Here is a 20,252-nt window from a genome sequence, read left to right on the forward strand (position 1 = left end):
GAAAATATGATTACTGGACTTGTAAATTTGGACTTAACAAAAGATGCCAGGATCAGCCTTTATGAAGACATGGTGGGGGGGGAATGGATTTTGAGTTAATCCTTTGACATGGGGGGGGGGGAATGTATTTTGAGTTAATCCTTTTTAAAAAGTAAAACCCTCTCTACCTTAGCATTTCAAAATGGTTGTGATTATTATGAAAGATTTGGGTTTGCATATTGAGATTTTCGCACTTAGCTCTTTATAGAGGATATGTGTGTTTAGTTGTAAATATTTAAGGAACTTGACTTTACTTATGTTGTAAACTACTACTACTTTTTAACGTCTATATAATTTCAATTTGTCACCTTTATAATGGTTAATTTTTAATTAAGAAACATAGAAATTTGAAGTTCATGCCTTCAAGTGAACAAAATACTTTTCACTGGAAAAGGAGGCATTCACCAGTGCTGGCGTTTATCTTGCTTTATAACTAAGCAAGATTAGTTAAGAGAAACAAAGTAAAACCCAGATTTTAGATAAACTGGCTTCTTTACCCCATGCTTATGTTTCAGTACCTACATTTGTGCACATATATGTAATTTTTCTTTGGGGTCATGTAGTCTCAATAAGTTTATGAATGCTAATTACTTTTAGAAATCTGCTAGGTATATGTCCTATTTTAACAAAATATAGATATTATAAAATAATATAGATATTATAGGTAATATAGATCAATATTAAATGTGGAAGAGTAAAGTGCAGTGTTTGCTGTGGTTAACATAAGTAGCATTTCCTGTTTAGCTAGACTGTCTTGGGCACCATTTAGTGCTCCTGCAGCCTTTGTATAGAAAATGAGGAAAGGGAGGTGTGCCTGAGAGTCCCTAATTTAGATGTTTAAAGTTAGCATTTGCAGCTAACCTTCTTCTCCATCACCCTTCCCCATAAGTGCTCCGAAATCATCCATCTTCATCAGTCTGCCTGGACAAAATTCCATTTCTCACTGGAGTGCCACATTAGGTTAGTGGTCTGGATTTCACATCGCTTGTGCTTCCCCAGAAGATCATAATCTGTACAAGAACTGAATGAAAATGCATGAGTGTTCCCCTGACGGGGTCTAACACTCTGGGACAGCAACTGAGGGACTGGCAAAATGTCAATTGTTCTTGCTGTTAAAACCACTCTGAGAGAATGTGTAAAATAAAAGAGGAAGTAAAATCCTACTTGTTTGGCATTTTCCTGTATTAAAGCAGCTCATAGACTGTTGTATCTTATATCTGTTGTATGAATCGGAAACATACCATATAATTGCATTATGTCTGTGTGGAGAGAAAAATGAGGGGGAGACATTTGTGGGTCTTTATCTTTAATGTGGTTATGATTTCTAAAGCTTCTGTACTGCAGAGGCAAAAGACCTTATATCATTACTGCTGGCTAGTAAGAGTGCACTGGTACTAACCTGCGCCATGTCAGAATTGAATCGAGGATCTGCCGAAGCTCAGTTAAACCGTTGGGAAATGTTTAAGTGAACTATAGCTTGGCTTTACATTATATAGACTAGACCTAGCACCGTTTCTGTTCTCATGAAGAGAACGTGCATTGCAGTACAGAGAGCTCTAGAGAGAGTTATTTGGCTCTCCTGGAAATCTGTCCTGGTAAAGAATGTAAACAATCATAGCATTCTCACATTTGAGCCCAATAGATATTAATGGTCACTCTCATTTGATGCCTGGCAACCAGTAAACTTTTTTTGTTGTGTGATGTCATATGTGTGTTGTATAATTATACCTGGTGATTTTCATTTAACAAATCTGTTGGGGTGGGTTTTTTTTCTTTCTCCCAACAGCTCTTTTTCCTAGAAAAAATTCAGTACCGATAGCTCTCCATGTACGAATAACTTCGCAACAACAAACCAGAAGAAAAATTACTAAAGATTTATATGTAGTTTCAAAGAAGTGATAAGAAGCAAGCAAAATTGGTTTTAAATTAATGGAAAAAAATTCCTAAGTCGTATTTGTTGCACAAACCCCAGAATTTTAGCCTGAATTTTACCTAACATTTGCTTCTAAGCTGTGATTGAGCAGCTGCAAAGTAAAAGTCTTAAATTAAGTTGTTGCTACTTTTTTTTGGGGCAAGAGTTCAATAGGTATTATGCTCATAAAGTTAATGATAAAGTTATGCTCATAGTTTGAGTGATCAACAAAGATTGTATCTCTTAGAAAAATAATGTCTTCATCCTGTACTGAAAGTGTGACTAAAAGGGCATCTTAGTATCATTCTTCTGAGGTGTCCTTGGTTCACTTGTTTTACATTGTGTTTTATTGCAGTCCTTGTTTCCTATAAAGTGCCTTAAATAAAAACACTTCAAACTTCCAACATACCTTTTTATTGTTGTCTTCTAGGTTGACTGGGGTCAGCTGGACTATTTAGTAATTGACATGCCACCTGGGACTGGAGATGTACAGCTGTCCGTCTCACAGAATATTCCGATTGCAGGTACATGTATTGCTTGACTGTTTCAGAGATTTGAAGTTTGTTAAGTCTAGTAGCTTTAGAAAAATCTTATTTTAAAATGCAGGTCAAAAATTCTTTTAATTGTCTTTCTAACACACTAAGAAACTGTTCTGTCAGTATGTGTGATGAAAAATACTGTCAGTGATTTTTAACATGTTAGCGTTATGATTGTGTTACTTTTAAGCTAAGTTTTGAAAAGATTGAGAAGTCAAGTATAGTAGTTCTCTGGAAGGAAAGGCAGTCGTCAAAAACTGGTAAGGTTAGTAGTAGAAAATATTTTCTTTCTCTGTACCTACTGCATAGTAAGGCTAATATAATAAAATAATTTGTCATCATGATTGCTTTTTAATTAGAAGCTGACAAACATAGATAAACTATGCAGCACTGTAATACACTAATGCATTCTTTTTCCTCTAGTGTTACGAATTTGACTTTTTGTAGGGGATTTAAACTTCGACAAATCAATCTTGAGTTATGTAGGCCGCCCTCTAATCTTATAGGTTTCAGGAGGAGTTAGAAATGCTGCGGAGCATCTCATGAGACCTGATAGACTGTAATGGTTTTTTACCTGTCTGACATACTTCAACAGAAGCAGTTGTCAATAGCCAACACAGTCAATGTTAGGAACTCTGTGGTAAAAGAGACAAAGCAATCCTTATGGTTTCAGGAATAATTTAATAATTGTTGTGGCTCTTCACCAGGAGGGTAGTGCAGCACTGGAACATGTTACCCAAGGAGTCTGTGGTATCTCCATCCTTGGCAGTTGTCCAGATTGTACTAGACAAAGCCCTATCGGCCTTACCTACTGTTGCCAATAGATGACCTCTAGAGACCTTTTCCAACCAGAAATTGTGTGATTCTGAATTACTAAGTAATCAGCGGGACTGCTTGCTCCGCTTCTTGTGATATCAGATGAATATGTTGATACAAAACCAAAATGGTAGCATCTTTCACTGCTCTCGTTCTTTTCCGAGTGCAGACTGGCTCAAGTGCACAGGCAGGCCCTGGTTCCCTCCAACACTCCTTTCTCTCTGCACTTTGGTGGCAGTAATGCACTGAAGTGAAGCCACTAAATATTAAATTTGCATAACTATTTCACTTGCATGTAGAACTCTTTCCAGGCTGCCTGATAAGTTTAACAAATAAAGAATTGTATATCTCTAAAAGTTCATAGGATAGGACAGGATAAAAAAGTTAGCTACAAGTATAGATAGAAAGATTGGTGTGCGTTATACACGTGCCCACATGTAAAAGCACTAGAGCTAATGCATTTTCGGACGTACACCCTGGTTTCACAGCAAAACCATCACCACTGTTACAGCACAGTGAAGTCTACAGGAATGAAAGGAGCCCTTTAACAATCAGGCAGCACCTTGTATCTTTTCCTTAACACAATCATATCTCAGCTGCAATTGTACGTGATAACCACGGTTACCCATATATCTACAAGCCAAAATTTTTGACAAATAGTGAAATTTAGTATTAAGGCTGTGTGGTGGTATCTCATAATCTTCCATGCTGTCAACTTCAGAAAAACTTAAATCTTTGGGTGTATAAAACTCAAATGTTAGAGAATGTGTTAGAGAACAGCTGTACCACTATTGCCCCAAAATTGTTAATAACCATGGGAGGTTCTCTCTGCTGTCTGTGATTGTGTTGAGTGGTGGAAGGAAGCAAATCAACAGAGTTGTGATGAAGGATTTAATGATTTTTTTTCCCATAAGAAGTAGAAGAGGAGGCTTCTATTGCCTTAGCTTATCTGTGACCTGGAACAAATGATGAAAAACAAACCATGATTCATACCCATTTTCTGAAATACAGTGCTTAGTAAGTTGCATGTGTGAGTAGCAAAGCAGGAGGGCCTTTTACTCCCAGGGTTTTAAGCAATGAGGTGAAGCATGACAGTGGTACGGAAGTTTTTGGTAAGGTAGAATTTCACATTAAATCTTGTACATAAGGACAGTAAAATTATGAAATTAAAGACGTGTGGCTTTATCTTTGTTGATTATGCTTTTTTTTAAAGTATGGTGGGTATAGATGATTGCTATTCACTACAGTGCACCTAAATGTCCTAATTTAACATAGAAAAGGTCATTAGACTCTTGATCTTCAAGAGATTTTTTGTGCCCTTTTCTGACAGAATTCTACACTGTCTTCAGAAGTATGAGTGGTTGTGGTGTTGGTGCACTGGGTTCTCTGGGACAGAGAGGTGATGGAGGAAAGTACTTTAATGCTGTATTTCTTCTAAGTTTTGCTGAGGTCTCTTTGTGGAAGGTCACAAGATCTTTCTAACTGATGCAGCACATCAGTAAATGGAAACCTTTATTTTTTTTCTTAATACTTAGATCTTCTTAGAATGTAATAGATGTTAACAAAAGCAAAACAAGTTAAAAAAAAAAAAGCTGGATTTTCTTGCTAAGGACAGCAATGTCCTCATTCTTGTGTGGGTGTAACAAAGTGAAGAATTAAGAGTAAAAATTTTTATTCATTATTTTAATTAGTTTTCCATAGGACTGTCAGAAACCTGTGGTTCTCATACCTGTTCAATCAGGTTTTGAGGCAAGTCAAAGTAGACAAGATGTTGATTTAAAAAAGAAAAGGAAATCAGGTTTAAAAAAACAGACAATGCAGATTTTCTTGATATGCCATAAAAGGGGATAAATTCTTACTCATGTGTCTCTTTAAACTCTCCACTATGGCTTTCTGGCTTTTTTTTTTTTTTTTTTTTGGTACAAGTATGGGCTTTTACGAATTCCTAACTGAAGACAGCATTTTGATTTGAATTCTGAAATGGCTTCACATTGTTACCACAGTTGCTCAGTTCAGCTTATTACTTTGTCAATCCTAACTTCATAAAATTAGGAGCGATAGCATCACTTCACGTTTGTCTTTCCCATTAGTTGGTTTTGTTGAGCATGTTGAGGTTGACTCTTGCATTTTAAAAAAATAAGTGTATTGTGCTTTTGATGAAGACAAAACGCAGCAGACAAGAAGTGATAAGATTTGTAATTCCCTGTGTTCTTACTGGCTCAATGAATTGTAGTGATTTATAAAGAATTTCCTCTGTTGTGTATTGTGAGTATTTTTCATTCTCATTGGAAGGGCTTCTTTTTGTGTATTACAGCTTGAACTGCGCTTTCTTCTTTTACTCTTGTTTCTTGGTTTCTGTCTATTTGACAGTCCATAGCCTTGTTTAGCATGCCTTTATTTTCTTCAACCTTGTTCCTTTCAAGTGTACAGAAGGTAGTGTTACAAATCTTGATGATGTCTTTAGAGCAGTCTACAGAATTCTGCTGGTTTTGTAGGCTCCATCTTCATTTGCAATTCATGTTTCTAAGCTGTGTGTTGTCTTATTTTTTTACAGAAAGTATTTGGTGTTGTGCCGTTCTGTTCCCTCTCCAGTTTTCTTATTCTTTCTTTATCCTTTGAAGATGCCTTGGACAGTCATGGTATTAGTGGCATAATTTCTCTCTTTTTCCTCAGAGACAGCACATATATCTTAGTTAAGTACATTTAGAAGTGCATTATCTAGTTTGCATGAAAGTTGTACTTTGATTTGCATGCATGCATATGTGAGATACAGTATTTGCATTACGGTTTTTTCATTATTTATCTGTCGCTTCCTAGGGATAGACATTGTAGAAAATTTTTATTCTGTCTCTAAATAAATTCACAGAACCTGCACACATAGGTTTGCCAGCCACTTACAGATTTTTCTGTGAGTGTGAGAAAGAGCACTGGTAAAGGTGTTTTGTTTGGGGCGGGTTTGCCCAGATGGGGCATGAAAAACTGTAGCATTGCAACGTCTGATAATAAGAGAGGGACTGATAGGGTGTGTGAAATAGTATTGGGTTTTAATTTTAGAAGACTTTTTTGTATCCTGCATGATAGGTACTATAATTTTCTTGAGTCAAAAAGAGATTAGAGCAATGCCTAATGGGTAAAAACAACAAAACAAAATATGTCTTATAATTCTGATTGTCACTTAAGAGAATATCAGGCTCGCACAACTTCAGCTGGAGTGACAGTTTTGTGTGGGTACTTTTCCTTCTTTAAAAGAAGACAAAAAAGGAAACTACTCTGACTTTCGTTTTTTATTTTATTATTCTTAGTTACCTCATAAGGATGCATCTTATTTAGCATATTATTCTTTAATCATCCATAACTTTTCTCATGTTGCAGTCATTCTTCAAAAAACTAGTAAATGAGAAATGAAAAGATAGCTTTAAAATATGATATGTATTTCTCTTTTACTTCCTTCAGATGCAAGTCCGCTTTCCAGATAGATTGAAATCCAGGGTCAGTCTGGAGAAAAAGCCTTTGTTTATGGTCTGTTGTTACTTAATTTGTACTTAGCTCTACTTCTTTACTTGTACTTTGTTCTTCTGTTTCACCTTTTGCATGAGATGTCCAGAAGTGGGTTCTTTACCATGGATTGAACATGCATGCTTGGGAAAGTTGGAAGTGTCCTTACACGTTTTCCAGCTTTTAAAACATAGGGGGTTTCAGATGATATTATGATGTTTGATGTTGAGATATAGTGTAAACTAATGATATTATGAAGAATAAGGCTTGTGATTCCTTTGCATTACCTAGCTGCTACATTGAGAAATCTAAGTGTGTGTATTTGTTCAATTATTTAGATAAAGGAGCCGTAAATCAAATTAATAAGTAATATCGGAGATGGAGGATTAGCCTCCGTAAACACTGGGAGAGAAGTTTATCATTCTGTCCCTTTGGAGCGCGCAGGCTGCGCGGGCAGCGGCAAGGGCAGCTCTGTTGGAGAGGCAGTCCCAGGGCCCTGCTGGCACAAGTGTTTCTTCCTCGTGGAGAAGCTGCATTGTGGGGGCTGACCATTAAATAAATTAGGCTGTCTACTGCCCTTTCTTTATTAATGTTAAAGTGAAGTCTGTGTTAGTGAAGTGTGACAGCTTGACGGCTCTAGAGACTGACACTGTCTCAATTGACAGAACTGACTCCAGGTTAATACTGGAATTGTTTCATTTGCTAAACTTTGTCATATCACTCTTCTTTGGATATCGAGATGCCATGGCAGTGAAAACAGTTAGAAATATACACCTGTCCAGTGGGAAGTGGACTGAGACAACCAAATAATTTCACATCTTACTGAACAATCTTTTAATAATTACAGTAGTGAGCATTGGACTGAACTGTGTTTATAGAAGAGGCCTAAAGGTAAAAGGCTTTGTATTTTATTTCAGTGCTCTTAATTTTCCCACCTTTTGGAAGTAACATATTTTTGGGTTTTTTTCCCCACACAAAGCATATATTATTATACTCTTACAATAATAAGCTTTAAAAAGGCTGCTAATAAGAATCTGAAAAGACAATTAGTCAAGATAAGCGAAGTGAAAGCTATTTTGTGTTTTTCTCAAGTTTTATAAAAGCAGAAGCATTGCCATTGTTAGTTATACAGGGAGTGACTTTTGTCACCTTTTAGACTTAAAATCAACATAGTACGGAGTTCCTACCATCTTTTTGTTGCCTTATCCTATAAATGGTGTAATTTTTCCTAATGATTGTATCTTTCAGCAATATGTAGATCTTAATTATCTCCTGAATGCCTTTTGCAGATAAGGCTGAAATATTTACCAAAGGAGTTTTTGTTACTTCAAATATGAATTTTCAAAGAATTGTGATTAATACGGTTTCTTTGACAGCAGTGTTTTGATAGATAGGTTAAAATAAAAACAGAAAGCATATTTCTGTCTTTACTGATTAAGCGTTAAAAGTCTTATTTCTATTCAAATATGTACATTGAAGAGGAAAGAGTAGAGGGATGCCATCAACTTGACATTTTTAAATGCTGACATACCAAACTGGTGAACCACACTATTTACTCATATTTATGTCAGTGTCACACAGACCAGGGTGTAGCCTTGTACACAACTGTTTTATAGCAGTGTGTGGGACTTAGGAGAACCGGATCCTGCCTCAACATACAATAATGTAAAAGAACAGGACGTTCCAGGTGATGAGTAGATTGTCTGTTCAGAAATGAGCATTAAAAACAGCAAGAAAGAGAATTTCAAATCAGATTTTTAAAAAGAAAACACCGTTGATAGTTTAAAAAATTATGCATGAATTAGCGTGAAAAAGAATTGTGATTTGTGAGAGAAAGGTGTCTTTTTAAATTAAACAAAATTTGCAAGCTGAGTATGTATGGTGCTGTTCTCTTGTCTTTTCTGAAGAGAAATGATCAAAAAAACCCCAATGCTGCAGTACAAGTTGCATGTAGCATACAGTTTAAGATTAGAGGTGTATCTGTATTCTGTCATTGCTCTTTGTGTAAGTGTCTGTTTGCCCCTTGTTGAATATCTCTTTCTTTGATGCAAATCACAGTTGCAAGGCATCTGATCTTCTTTCCTTTTAGTTTAACAATAATATACAGTGTTTTTCTCCATTTCTGAGCTTGCTTTCTTCTTTTATGGAGGAGGTGCATCATTAGTTTCTACAGTAAATTTTTGAAGGTATTTTATGGAAGCCATCTGGGTAATAGTAAATTTTACTTGATCTATTTTTGAATGGCAAATATTTTTAATAATCAGATTTTTATGTAGATTTACTCTTTCTTCCATGCTGTATTTTGGCATTTTAAATAACTGCAGGAAAGGAAAGGCACATAGGTTTAGGATAGATTGAAAACCAAAAAAACTTAGTCACACCAGTGGGAATTTTAAAATAGTTCTTTCTGTTCATCCAAATATAATTTGTATGCTGAAATAGTTTGCTTCTGTTGTCAGAAAAAAATGTAGTTGACAAATGCAAATTATTGTCAGGGTTATCTTAGCTTTGGACACTCCTGGTACTTCTTTATGAAGTGGCAGACCCAGTAGACTCTGTAAACTTAATTTAAAGACCAAAATACAGTATGAGCTTACACATTAATGCCTCACAGTCTTTCAATATAAATTTAAATTTAACTCTTGGCTCATGGAGATTGATTTAACACACATTTCCTGTCCAAGCCGGAGTGATAGTATATTCAGTGCAAATTCTTTAAATTTTATCATTCCTCAAAAATAGTTTCCAGGTATCGGGGGGGGGGGGGGAGAGGAGGGGGGCAAGCTGTGAAGTATGGAGGCTTTGAAAACTGAGGTTCTCCGAGGTCTGGCAACAGTGGCTAAGTGTATGTTAAGTACTAGATTAGCTGCAATTGCCTCGGTTTTTTTAGACCAATTATTCTGAATAGGAAGAATAAACGAGCATAGTGTTCAGCTGACAATTGCAAAAGATGAGAGAAATCCATATGAATAATGGTACTGCATTCTCTCCTCTAGCTATTTCTTCTGAAAAATAAAAGTTTAAATCTGCTGCTTGCCACCCCCACCTCTGGGGGGAAAAAGTAAAAAACAGGATAGTTTTTGGAGGTGATTGAAGTAGTCTCGGTGTTGTCTTTTTTGAGTAGAATCACTCTTTTACCTAGTTCTCCTCTTTGGATTAGGACCTCTCATTAAAAAAAAAAAATTCATTTGTCAAAAGAGACTATTTGGACTTTGCTCTTGCCTAGTACAATGCTCATTATAATCTGGACATGATTGGCAAATGCCCTTGAAAGCAGGAGGTGGAATGGAGTAGAGCAGAAAAATGCTAATTCAGATAGCTAAGGAAAAGTGGAAAGTGGCAGAGTGTCTGTGAAGGAGTAGCTTTTTATTTTATGCCTATACTTTGCAAATAATGCTTGTTCACATATGTCATTACAAATGTTTTCAGTGTTTTCACTTTGCTAAATAAATATTGCATTGTAAATTGCATTAGTGTGACATATGTACTCAGTTTGCCACGACATTTTAACACAGCGAGAGTTGTCTTTCCACGTCTTTCTCCCTGCGATCTAGTGTGAAATGGATGTTATAATACCTACTGATCAGTTAGATGAGGGCAGTTTAACTTCAGGGTGACAGCTTTATCCAGCTTGTGATATTCCTCTGCTGAGTGGCTTCACTGACAGTTCCTCTTGCCAGGAGGAAGGAGCTTGCTCTAAGATTTAGGTTTTCTTTTCTTGTGGGCAAGGCGGTAGTGCCCCAGTCTCTAATGACCCGCTAGTTCGTGGGCAGAAGAGGATGTGTGGCTGTGGAAACATACACACTGCTTGAGCAGTTGTTCAAAGACTCCTCCAAGAAGAAGGTAGCGAGCAGGCTGGAGGTGTGACACAGCCAGGATCCAGCCTTTGGGACTGTTCTGAGCTATATTATGAGTCTCAAGTAAGGATCGCTTAAGGGAAAATCACACTAGTGATTCTTTTAAGTTGCTAGTTGTAAAGAGATGTCATGCACAGAAGTTAAAGGAACTTCTTTATGAGGTTTATCCAAGGAGATGGACTTTTTTTTAATGTTAATGTATCTGTAATCATCGCCAGCTGAAATTCTAGCAAAGACAGAAGTCTTCCTTCTTGCAAAGCCTTGTTCTGCATCTTCAAGTGCACCGTATCTGTAATTGCAGGCACATTTTACCTAGGAAGTAACAAGAAATTGAACAGAAGGTGAGAAGGACTCTGAAGAGACCCATAGCAGAGAAGATTCAGATTCACCAGGCTATTTATAACTTGAAAGTCTCCCATAGAAGTTTGAAACTGATGCAGTGGAAAAGGTAGCGAAAGCTACAAGAAGTGCTTGAGTGGTGTGGTCAGATCAGGCCATCCACAGCTGCATTGGGGTCTGAATGTGGTTCCTTGCAAGAGTGTTCAATGCCGGCAGATGCAATTATTAGAAAAACGCAGTATATCTTCTGTGTCTTTATCCTCCAGAACTCTATTTGTCAGTCTTTCTGGTCAGTTACGTTTCACTCCACAGGTTTTGGGGCGGCATTATTTGCTAAGTTAATAAGAATCAGGGTGATATAAGACGCAGTCTAATACTTGTGTGTGGAGGAGTCCCTAATCATCTGTCTGGATGAGATACGCGTTGCCTTCTTCTGAAGTCTGCCTTTGAAGACACTGGAAGGGAAAAAAGAATGTGTAAGAGAGATCTTTTTCATCCTAAGGTAGACCTTCTAAACTGCTACTTATCAGCTGCTTTTTAGACCTGGCAGTTTTTCGCCTGGGTACAAATTGACTATAGCTAAGGCTTGGAGAGATTCCGCCTTGTAACTGAGAGCATCTAATGCAAACCTTAATGATGCAGTGAATATAGGTGATAGTTTCTATACACAGAAATTGCAGGCTGCTTCAGCGCTTGTAATTTCCTGAACACCAGTCCACCAGAAGGGTGAGTACTAATGTGCTGTCTAGGCACACCTTTCTTTTACTGAGAATTAAGTACCTGGGGTTAAAAAAGAACGGCAAACATCAGTGTTACAGGCTACTGTTAGTTCTGTCTCTATATATTATGCATTCTAAGGATTAAAAATATAGTTAGCATAGTTTTTACTAATGCAACATGCATCAGCTTTTTGTCAACTGAAATACAGTGAAGTTACAAAAATAAATGGAATGCATGAATAAGTAGATATGTCAGTTAAACCTAAATGTGCTCAACTTAGATATCCTTAGTATGCTCAAGGCACAGAAATTATTCTTCTGCACAGAACTGCAAACAGAGAATTTGTAGTATATTTTAATGTGCAATGTGACAGCATTATAGTTTCTGCAACTTCTCTGTTCAATTTGTCAGCGTTAGTTTGCCTCATTCAGACAGAGGCTTGTGTAAACATTGCACGTATTGCTTTGAGACACATGCTGTGTGCATGAATTCAGTCATATTTCATTACTTTATTGATCAAAATAACACTCTACTGTTTGATATTCCTGTTAACCATGTAGAGCCAAGATAGCGAAGAAAGTTTGGGCTGTGTTCTTTCTTGCTCTCACTTGAATCACTTTCTGAATTAAACATGCAAACTTATTCAGGGAGGGGAGCACCATGAAAAGTCTCATTTGCCATATTCGGTTGCTAGTGAAGGAAATAACACTGCTAATAATTTGAATTCTTGAACTTCAGGTTGGGTTCGCTGGACTAGCAGTTGTACCACAGAAAGAGAAAAGATACTTATTTTAAAGGGCGTTGGTATAATTCAGTACAAGCTGACTGTGAATAAATTTTGTCTGTAATCCAGCTCAGAGTGAAAACAAAAATAGGAGAGACACATCTATTACACCCTCAGCAGCAGCTTTGTGAGCATGTTGGCTTTCATTCTCTGGAAGAAGCCATGCAAGTTGCCCACGAGCATAATTTTAACTCATGTATTTCAGAAGCCAGAGTTTTTCGTACAGGGATTTGGTGACTGCAGCAGCCTAAACTCTGCAATGTGCCATTGGGTCTTTTTGGCGTTTTAGCTTTTTCCCTTTCGGTGAGGTTCTCTAGCAACAGAATTTGTTAGTCAAAAATATCTCTCGGATAAGCTGCTTGTGGTTCTAGTGGGTGTTTTCATTGTGCATAGCCTCTGTCCTTCATGCCATGCCAATTATTGGATTCTTAAAAAAAAAAAAAAAAAAAAGGACCAGAAAATGTAGACTTCAGTTTTGTTGACTGCATATTAACTTCTACCTGAAGATCCAGGAAATGCTAAGCCAGCATCTTCAGAGAAGAGTGTGAACAAAAGTGTGAAGCAACTAACGTGAGTGTATGCATATAATACACAAATGTCCAATTTTGTTTGACAAGAAAGCAGTAATAAGGATTTTGTCCAAGTATTGAAAGATCTGAACATCATTGAAAGATGAAAAATCATTCTATATTCTTTATTTTACAAATATGCAGAAAACACAAGGACATTAAGTCTAAATTACTTATTTGTGGACTGTGCTTCTAGGGACGGGTGCATTCATTTTGTGGAATTAGCCCTACATTTCAACGTCAGCTGTAAAGTGTAATCCTACACTTCAGTGAAACGAGGAGCTAAGGTGACTTCGAAGTAACTGAAAGGCTTCCACCTTATTCTTTGCGATGCCATTGGAAGCAGGTTGGCTCGGGAAAAATAGCAAATTATTCGGATGCCAGAGTTTTAGTGAACAATAGGGAAATTGCGTTTGCTTGGTGCATTACATGTGCCATTCAGTTTTTGGACTTGTGTCTAATATTATGTAAGGCAGAGATTGGCAGCTTTTCAGGAACGAGGTGCCAGATTGTATTTTTCTTTCACAAATTAGAGGTTAAGAACGCTGGTTGAAAACATTCAAACGTGCTGGCAGGCAGTGTTTGGAAACGGCTGGCTGTCACGCAGGCAAGATGCCACCCGGCAGCCGGCGTGGGGCCGCTGTGAGTGGCAGGGCTCCCTGTCCCAGCGCTGCCAGAGCTGGGAGTGCTCTTGGGACGCCCAGGCTCCCGGTGCTCCGGCCCGTGCCAGCGATGCCGGTGGTGTGTGCCTCTGGAAATCTACCCACCTCTTCCTTCGCTGTGTTTGCCAAGGGTTGGGAACTGCAGGCCCAGTAGGAAACTCCGTCCCATGCATCTAAAGTCATCTGTTGTAATTGCTGTTAATGTGAAGTCTGGCATAAATTTCTTGTGCGAGGTTGGCTTAATGTGGCTGTGCAGAGATGTTTTTACGACAGATACTTTGGAGCCTGGATGGTCACTGTGAAACCAGAGCTAATCAATTGACCAGTAACGTCCTCTTTTACGTTGCATTTTTCTAAAATAGGGACGAGCATGAACAGATTCTTAATGCAAGTTTCAAAAAAATAATATTTGAAACCCCTGAGCATATGCAAAAAGATGCTCTTTATGAAGTCATATGGAACATTATAATGTCTATATTGGTTTTGTAGGCTGTATTAATCAAGAAGTAATATAGGGTAGTATACGATAGTAACCTGTAGGCTTACTTTAGAATCTAATCTTTGACAAAGAGCTCTAGCTGTTTTATATGTTTAATAACTCTTGGGGATACTAATTAGCAGGTAATCTGGAGCTGTGTCTGAACAATGAGCAATACTATACTTTTTTCAAACCTAGTGCAAGTATGCATGAGTTGGCCTCTTATTTTGTGGTATCATTCATACAAACGCACTGTTGTTGCGTCTAGTGTAACATGTTTCACGACTGTGCCTGTCAACGCTTGTATCGGAACGTGTAGCAGATTCAGAAAGCAACAGTCTGATTACAGGCAGCTGCCTCTTGATTTTAGGACAAGGCTTATTGTTAAATCAAAAGCTTTCAAATGTAATTATGGCATGGGACAGTTACTGTGTAGATATTCCCAGAGTACCACCTCTGCAACCTGTCAGCATGTGGACCATGTTGTCTTCTGTCCATGGTCATATGACAGCTAGATCAATTTTCTCATTTAGAAAATATAAATGGTTTCTCCATAGAAAAACTTATGATGAAATACCTAAATTATTTCTATCTCTCCGTATCATATCTCAGTGATTTTGGTCATTGCATAATAAAAAAACTAGCATCATTTTTGTACTTAATTTTTTTTTTAAAAAAAGCATATAAATGTGTGACTACTTTGAATTTAGTAGCATGTACTAAATAATCAAAATATTTAACAGTATAATCAGTAATACACATTTTATGGTATTTCATGTTTTCTTTTCCCAGGAGCTGTGATCATCTCCACTCCGCAAGACGTGGCTTTATTGGATGCACGCAAAGGAGCTGAAATGTTTAGAAAAGTCCATGTACCTGTAAGCCTCTACATTAAAAATACCAGTAGATTTTTTTTCCAAAATGTAAAAAAAAATTCCATATACTGCAATAGGTGAACAAACCATTCAGGAATCACCTGAATTTCATAATTTCTTCTTAAAAAAAAAGGATTAGACTCCATCTTGTATCTGTATTAGGCACTTGCTTTAATAGAAGGGAAAGAATTTTCTCAGGCCGATGCCATAATAGTACTCTATTTCTTTTAAATCAGTTGTTTAATCACCTGGATGGGTCAAACTGCTTAAACAAGAGTCTCTTATGAAGTAACGTGTGCTTTCCAATTGTGCTGTCTTACTACATCCTCATTATGTGTCCTTTTCAGCACTGTCTGTGTTGGAGCTTAAAATCTAAAATTTCTTGAAATGTGGAAAAATCATATATTGGTACATTTTAAGAAGGAAATTTAAGCTTTTGGGGAGATATGCGCGTACCTAATAGTCACTTTGCCATTTGAAGGGCTCCATGACTGTCATGCCAAGTAGAAGGTTGTCTATATCACTTTGTTTTTTGTGAGGTTTATAGCTTACATGGTGGCTTGCTTGTTTGGGAAATGCAAAATTTAAAAATATCCACAATATTCATATGGATTGGGAAAAAATATTAAACAGGGTGACATCTTTGACTCAATATTTTCTATGTGTGCTACAAGTTGCTAAGTAACTGAATGTTATACTCTAGAGTATGTTCATGAAGAGATTCATTTTTCATTTGAAATTTGCAGTTGATGAGGAAATATAAACTGAAACGCTTCCTTATCTTAAACAGTAAAGAAAAAAGGCATTTAGTATACTTTAAAAAAGATGTTTTCTTGCTTACCTGTGTGAAGGTCACTTCTACTCTTTATTAAGAAAGGAGATTTCTTTCTTAGCTAGTGCTTTGTTAATTTAAAAAATGCAGCAGAAACCTTGAAGTGACTGCTTTCCCTTTTTGTTTTAATTTACAGAATACCTTAACAAAAGAAATACATTGATAAATTCCTTATTGTTAACTATTCTTTAAGCATATTTGCACCAAAATGGAAGTATAGTAGCATTTATCATTTACTACTAGAAGAAAAACAAATATATATAACAGAATAATATGTGGAATGTTTTGTTTTGATTTTATGTTTGGGTTTGCTAAAATTATGCCAAATTATTTTCTTCAAATAAAATTGTGTTAAAGTTGCTACTTTGCTGAATTTTCCTTTTGATTTAATGAGAAATTACCAAGATTTCTTTCTAAGTCTGTTTTGTTCAATGTTCTTTGAAGAGGATGGCCTCTAAGAAAATCATGCATTCTAGGATAGGCTTGGCTGCTATTAATTTGACTAATGGTAGATAAGATGTTAAATATGATCTATTTTGATTCGTTGGAATTTTCAGATCTTTCTAAATCAAATGAAAAGTCACAGTGAAGCTGTTGTGCCAGATGCTGAGTTTGAATGCACTTGAACCAGTCATCAGGTCTTACCTTTTTCATGGTGCTGCTTCATTTTATTCTAACCTTGTATGTACATCAGTATAGACAGTACAGTACATCAGTGTTAAAGCAGCGCTTGCCTATGTATTATATTTGTAAGTGTCAACTAAATCTGAGGATCTAAAGAAAGTTTAGTTACGTAATTTTTGACGGACAACTTCAAACCTGAGGTTTACATCAAAGAGGTGGAATCTGTGGGACTGTGCTAAAATTGCGTATCCTGATTATATAATGGACTGGTCTTTAAAAATGTAATCTTTAAAATCTTTAATCTTTAAAAAGCACTTGCAGAGAGTCTACTTTTCAAAGAAGCAGAGAGTCTATAGTTTGCTGAGCTCCAAGTCTTTTGAGTATGCTTGCTTATATTTAATGAACTGGTGTCTCTCCCTTGTACATACAGGCATACATACACCACCTTCCCCTCACCCCCACAGTCATTAGTTACCAACGCCTCAAATGACGTGTCATATTAGCACAGTTAAATCACAATTGTTAACATTGTTTGTTTGTCCTTTACTGCATTGAAATTAGAGTAGAATGATTTGAAGGAACTGATGAAAAGCTGGCAATGAGAGTCAGCATTAGAACCAGGATCACAATGTAAAAGTCTTATTTTCAGTGTTAGGACATAGCCATTAGACGAGGAGTGCCACCTCCTGTGCAATGGAGCCCACCTGGTAAGGAAGGAGTTTGCAAAGGTTGTTGACTTGTATCACAACAAGTTTCAAGATTCTCCCCCATTATGTGAGTTTGGCCATCGTTTTCATGCATCCCAGAGGCTTGCTCTGGGCAGGTGACCAAAAAAAAGCGAATAAGTTTGAGTATTTAGGAAAAAAATTGCCTATTTTCACCTGCTGAAATTGAGTTCAGTTCAGTATGGTTTACCTTGTCAATCATATCCCTGAAAGAAAAAGACAGGGTTTTAGTTAAATTTGCAACTTTTCTGGTAGTTTCCTTGAATGGGAAGGTTATGTTGTGGATTTCACAGGTTTCAAAAAACTGCTTATGTAAACTCAGCTATGTATTTCCTTCTAAGATGTACTAAAATTGTTTATTTGGCTATGTACTTACTGGTATTTCTGTAGTGTCCGGAGTAGCTAACTGAGATTGTGGCTTCATATTGGGAGCAGAAGTTAGAGCCAAAAATTGCTTGTTATAAGATGAAAGGTAGGAAGACAGAAGTATTATTGTACACGTTTACTTGAAGCACTAAAATGTCAAGTGACTGACTGATGGTTACGTAGGAAGCTGATGGCAGACTGCAGAACTGTAACTTCAGTCCCCGTCAGATTGGAGTCGGACCTCAGCGCCATCCGTCCTTAAGTACAGTGAATGACTTAAGTGGGTTTCTCAGGAGTTGTCTCCTTGTGTAAAGACAGAGGGCTTTCATTTTCTCACTGGATTTTCTTTAACTTAGATGGTAGTATACTTGGATTTCGGCATCATTTGTTGTGTAACCAAAAGGTTAATTGAGCATAAGAAATATGTAAACATTCAGAAACTGTGTGTGTGCAGATAATTCATAATGAAAGGTTTCTTCATTTCCTGTTATTTCTTGATAGATGTCTCTTCACTGTTTAAAATAACGATTTGACTAAATGAAATTCAGTTCCGTGCATTATAATTACCCTCTCCTCCGCTACCATAGGTTAGCTCCTGTATTGCGGTGCATCTCATCATACTAGTTTTCATGTCATTACTTGAGCCAAGTTTTGCCGAGAAGTGTACAGGGAAAGGAACTCACTAAGGACTAGAATAAGATTCACACATATTTACGAGATAGTTTGTGTAGACAGTAACAGCTGCTTTGAAGCTTTTCCAGATCTATTACTTGAACAGGGAAATGAGAGTTATTACTGACTTCATTAGTGAGACCTATTACTTTGTCTGTAGACTTAAAAGTTCTGAAGATCGTAGTGAACTCCCTTCCTTCTGTAAATATATCTGCAGAAATATGCATGTTAAAGATACATTTCAGCACTAAAGTTGTGTATGTTTGTACAGATTCTATATTAAACTGGGTGTTTATAATTGGCAACTTAATATTCCAGAAAATCTCTTCATATTCCAGAAGAATAATCTATATATTAATAAATATGCACTACTCATTGGCTGACAGATAGGAACAACACTGAAAAAAAAAATGATTGTGTAATGCTGAAATGTCATTTGCTTTTAGTAATATTTGTTGAAATGAAAACAAAAAAGGACAATGAATAAGACCTCTAAAATTGATACAGCATTGGGGATACAGCTGTATCTCAGCATTTGGATTAACTATGGCAGAAGGACTTCTTAGTTGTTAGGTTATCAAAGAATTAACAAAACAGCTGTAATAGTCCTTAACTATTTACAAAACAATAGTAGACTACATAACTTTTTATTTGATTGTGAATTCTCTGAATCACAAATGTTGTATGACTGCTTTGAGGAGAATGGAAAATCAAACCCCAAGATACTTGAATTAATTAATTTCAAGTATAAATGTCAAGTTATCTTTTTTCCTGTGCTGCAGAAAATGGCTTCCCTGTGTCCTAGTTAAAATACTATTTTTCTTTTGTCAAATATTAATTCTTCCAGTGTTCTCCAGTTTACCAACACAGTGAAAATTCCATGACTTTAATTTAAGGAGAGCAAGATGAATGCCTGCTCAGAGGTCATCAGTAGAAGACTGTGGCTGTAGAGAGCCCTTTTTACCATCCCTGCACCTTGTACCCTTGGACATGTAGTATTTCATGTCTCTCTTAGTTTAAGAACTGGTTGAGAAAATTACCTGTAATAATGTGCCAGTAAATAGAAACTTGTTCCTCTTGCTCCTCTGGCAGTCCCTGGGAGAGAGTAGAAAATGGGGAAAGTTTGTGGTGTAGGTAATATTTTTTTTTTTTGGTTGTTGTTATTACTGTTTCTTAAAATGTTCCTTGCTTTAAACCCTCTGAAAGTTTTACATAAGTAAAGGAAGACTTCTTAGAAAATACTGTGAAACACATTATGGTGGGTATAGAAAAAACAGGTGGTCATCTTTTGATCATTTTTAGCTTAGATACAAGGAAATTTTTATTAAGATATTGTAAATAACATGCTTTTTTATTTTCAGTTTTGGTGCCAAAAGTTGTACATTCACTCTTAATTAAGTAACTTAATATTTTTTGGTTGCATTGAACACTGGTATATCCTTTTAGACATGCTTCGTTAGCATAGTGGGTATGTTACTCCTCTAATAACTAGGCCAGCTTGTTCAAGCACAAAACTCAAATCCTCAGGGAAATTTAAAAGTACAAAATGATACAAAGTAAATAACACCTTTTTGTATTTGAAAGTATATATTCATATTTTTAAACCTTGGCTATAGTGTGTGTGACATATCTAGATAACACATACATCTTAAAGTGAAATTTTGTAACATGGAACCTCTTAAAGCAGGTCTTCTGTTGATTAGCAGATGGGTAGAAGCTTTCACCCTGTAGTGTTTGAGTGCTGTTTTCATCACTTTTGAGAAATTCTGCTCTGCCTCAATGAACAGTTTTGTTTACTAGGTGAATAAAATAAGATCAATGCTATCATTAGCATTATTGTATGTTGTGAAAGAAGATTTTTGTGTGCATGATTTGGCAAATTTTCATTTGACATATTTTGGAAGAATGATGCTGAACACCTGGCATCAACTGAAAGGTACCTAATATGTGT

The 20,252-nt window shown here is 36.5% G+C and overlaps 1 protein-coding gene across 8 annotated transcripts in view; it reads left to right on the forward strand.

Moving 5' to 3' along the window:
• NUBPL (NUBP iron-sulfur cluster assembly factor, mitochondrial) overlaps positions 1–20,252 on the forward strand; it is a 92,475-nt gene that overhangs the window by 53,803 nt on the left and 18,420 nt on the right. For all 8 annotated transcript variants that reach the window (XM_075503111.1, XM_075503108.1, XM_075503113.1 and 5 more), the window contains 2 exons: positions 2,382–2,475; positions 15,000–15,085. In XM_075503111.1, the coding sequence (XP_075359226.1) occupies positions 2,382–2,475; positions 15,000–15,085 (180 nt within the window). The remainder of the gene's footprint in view (positions 1–2,381; positions 2,476–14,999; positions 15,086–20,252) is intronic.

This window comes from Mycteria americana, chromosome 5 (assembly GCF_035582795.1).
Source record: "Mycteria americana isolate JAX WOST 10 ecotype Jacksonville Zoo and Gardens chromosome 5, USCA_MyAme_1.0, whole genome shotgun sequence".
NCBI classification, from domain to species: domain Eukaryota; kingdom Metazoa; phylum Chordata; class Aves; order Ciconiiformes; family Ciconiidae; genus Mycteria; species Mycteria americana.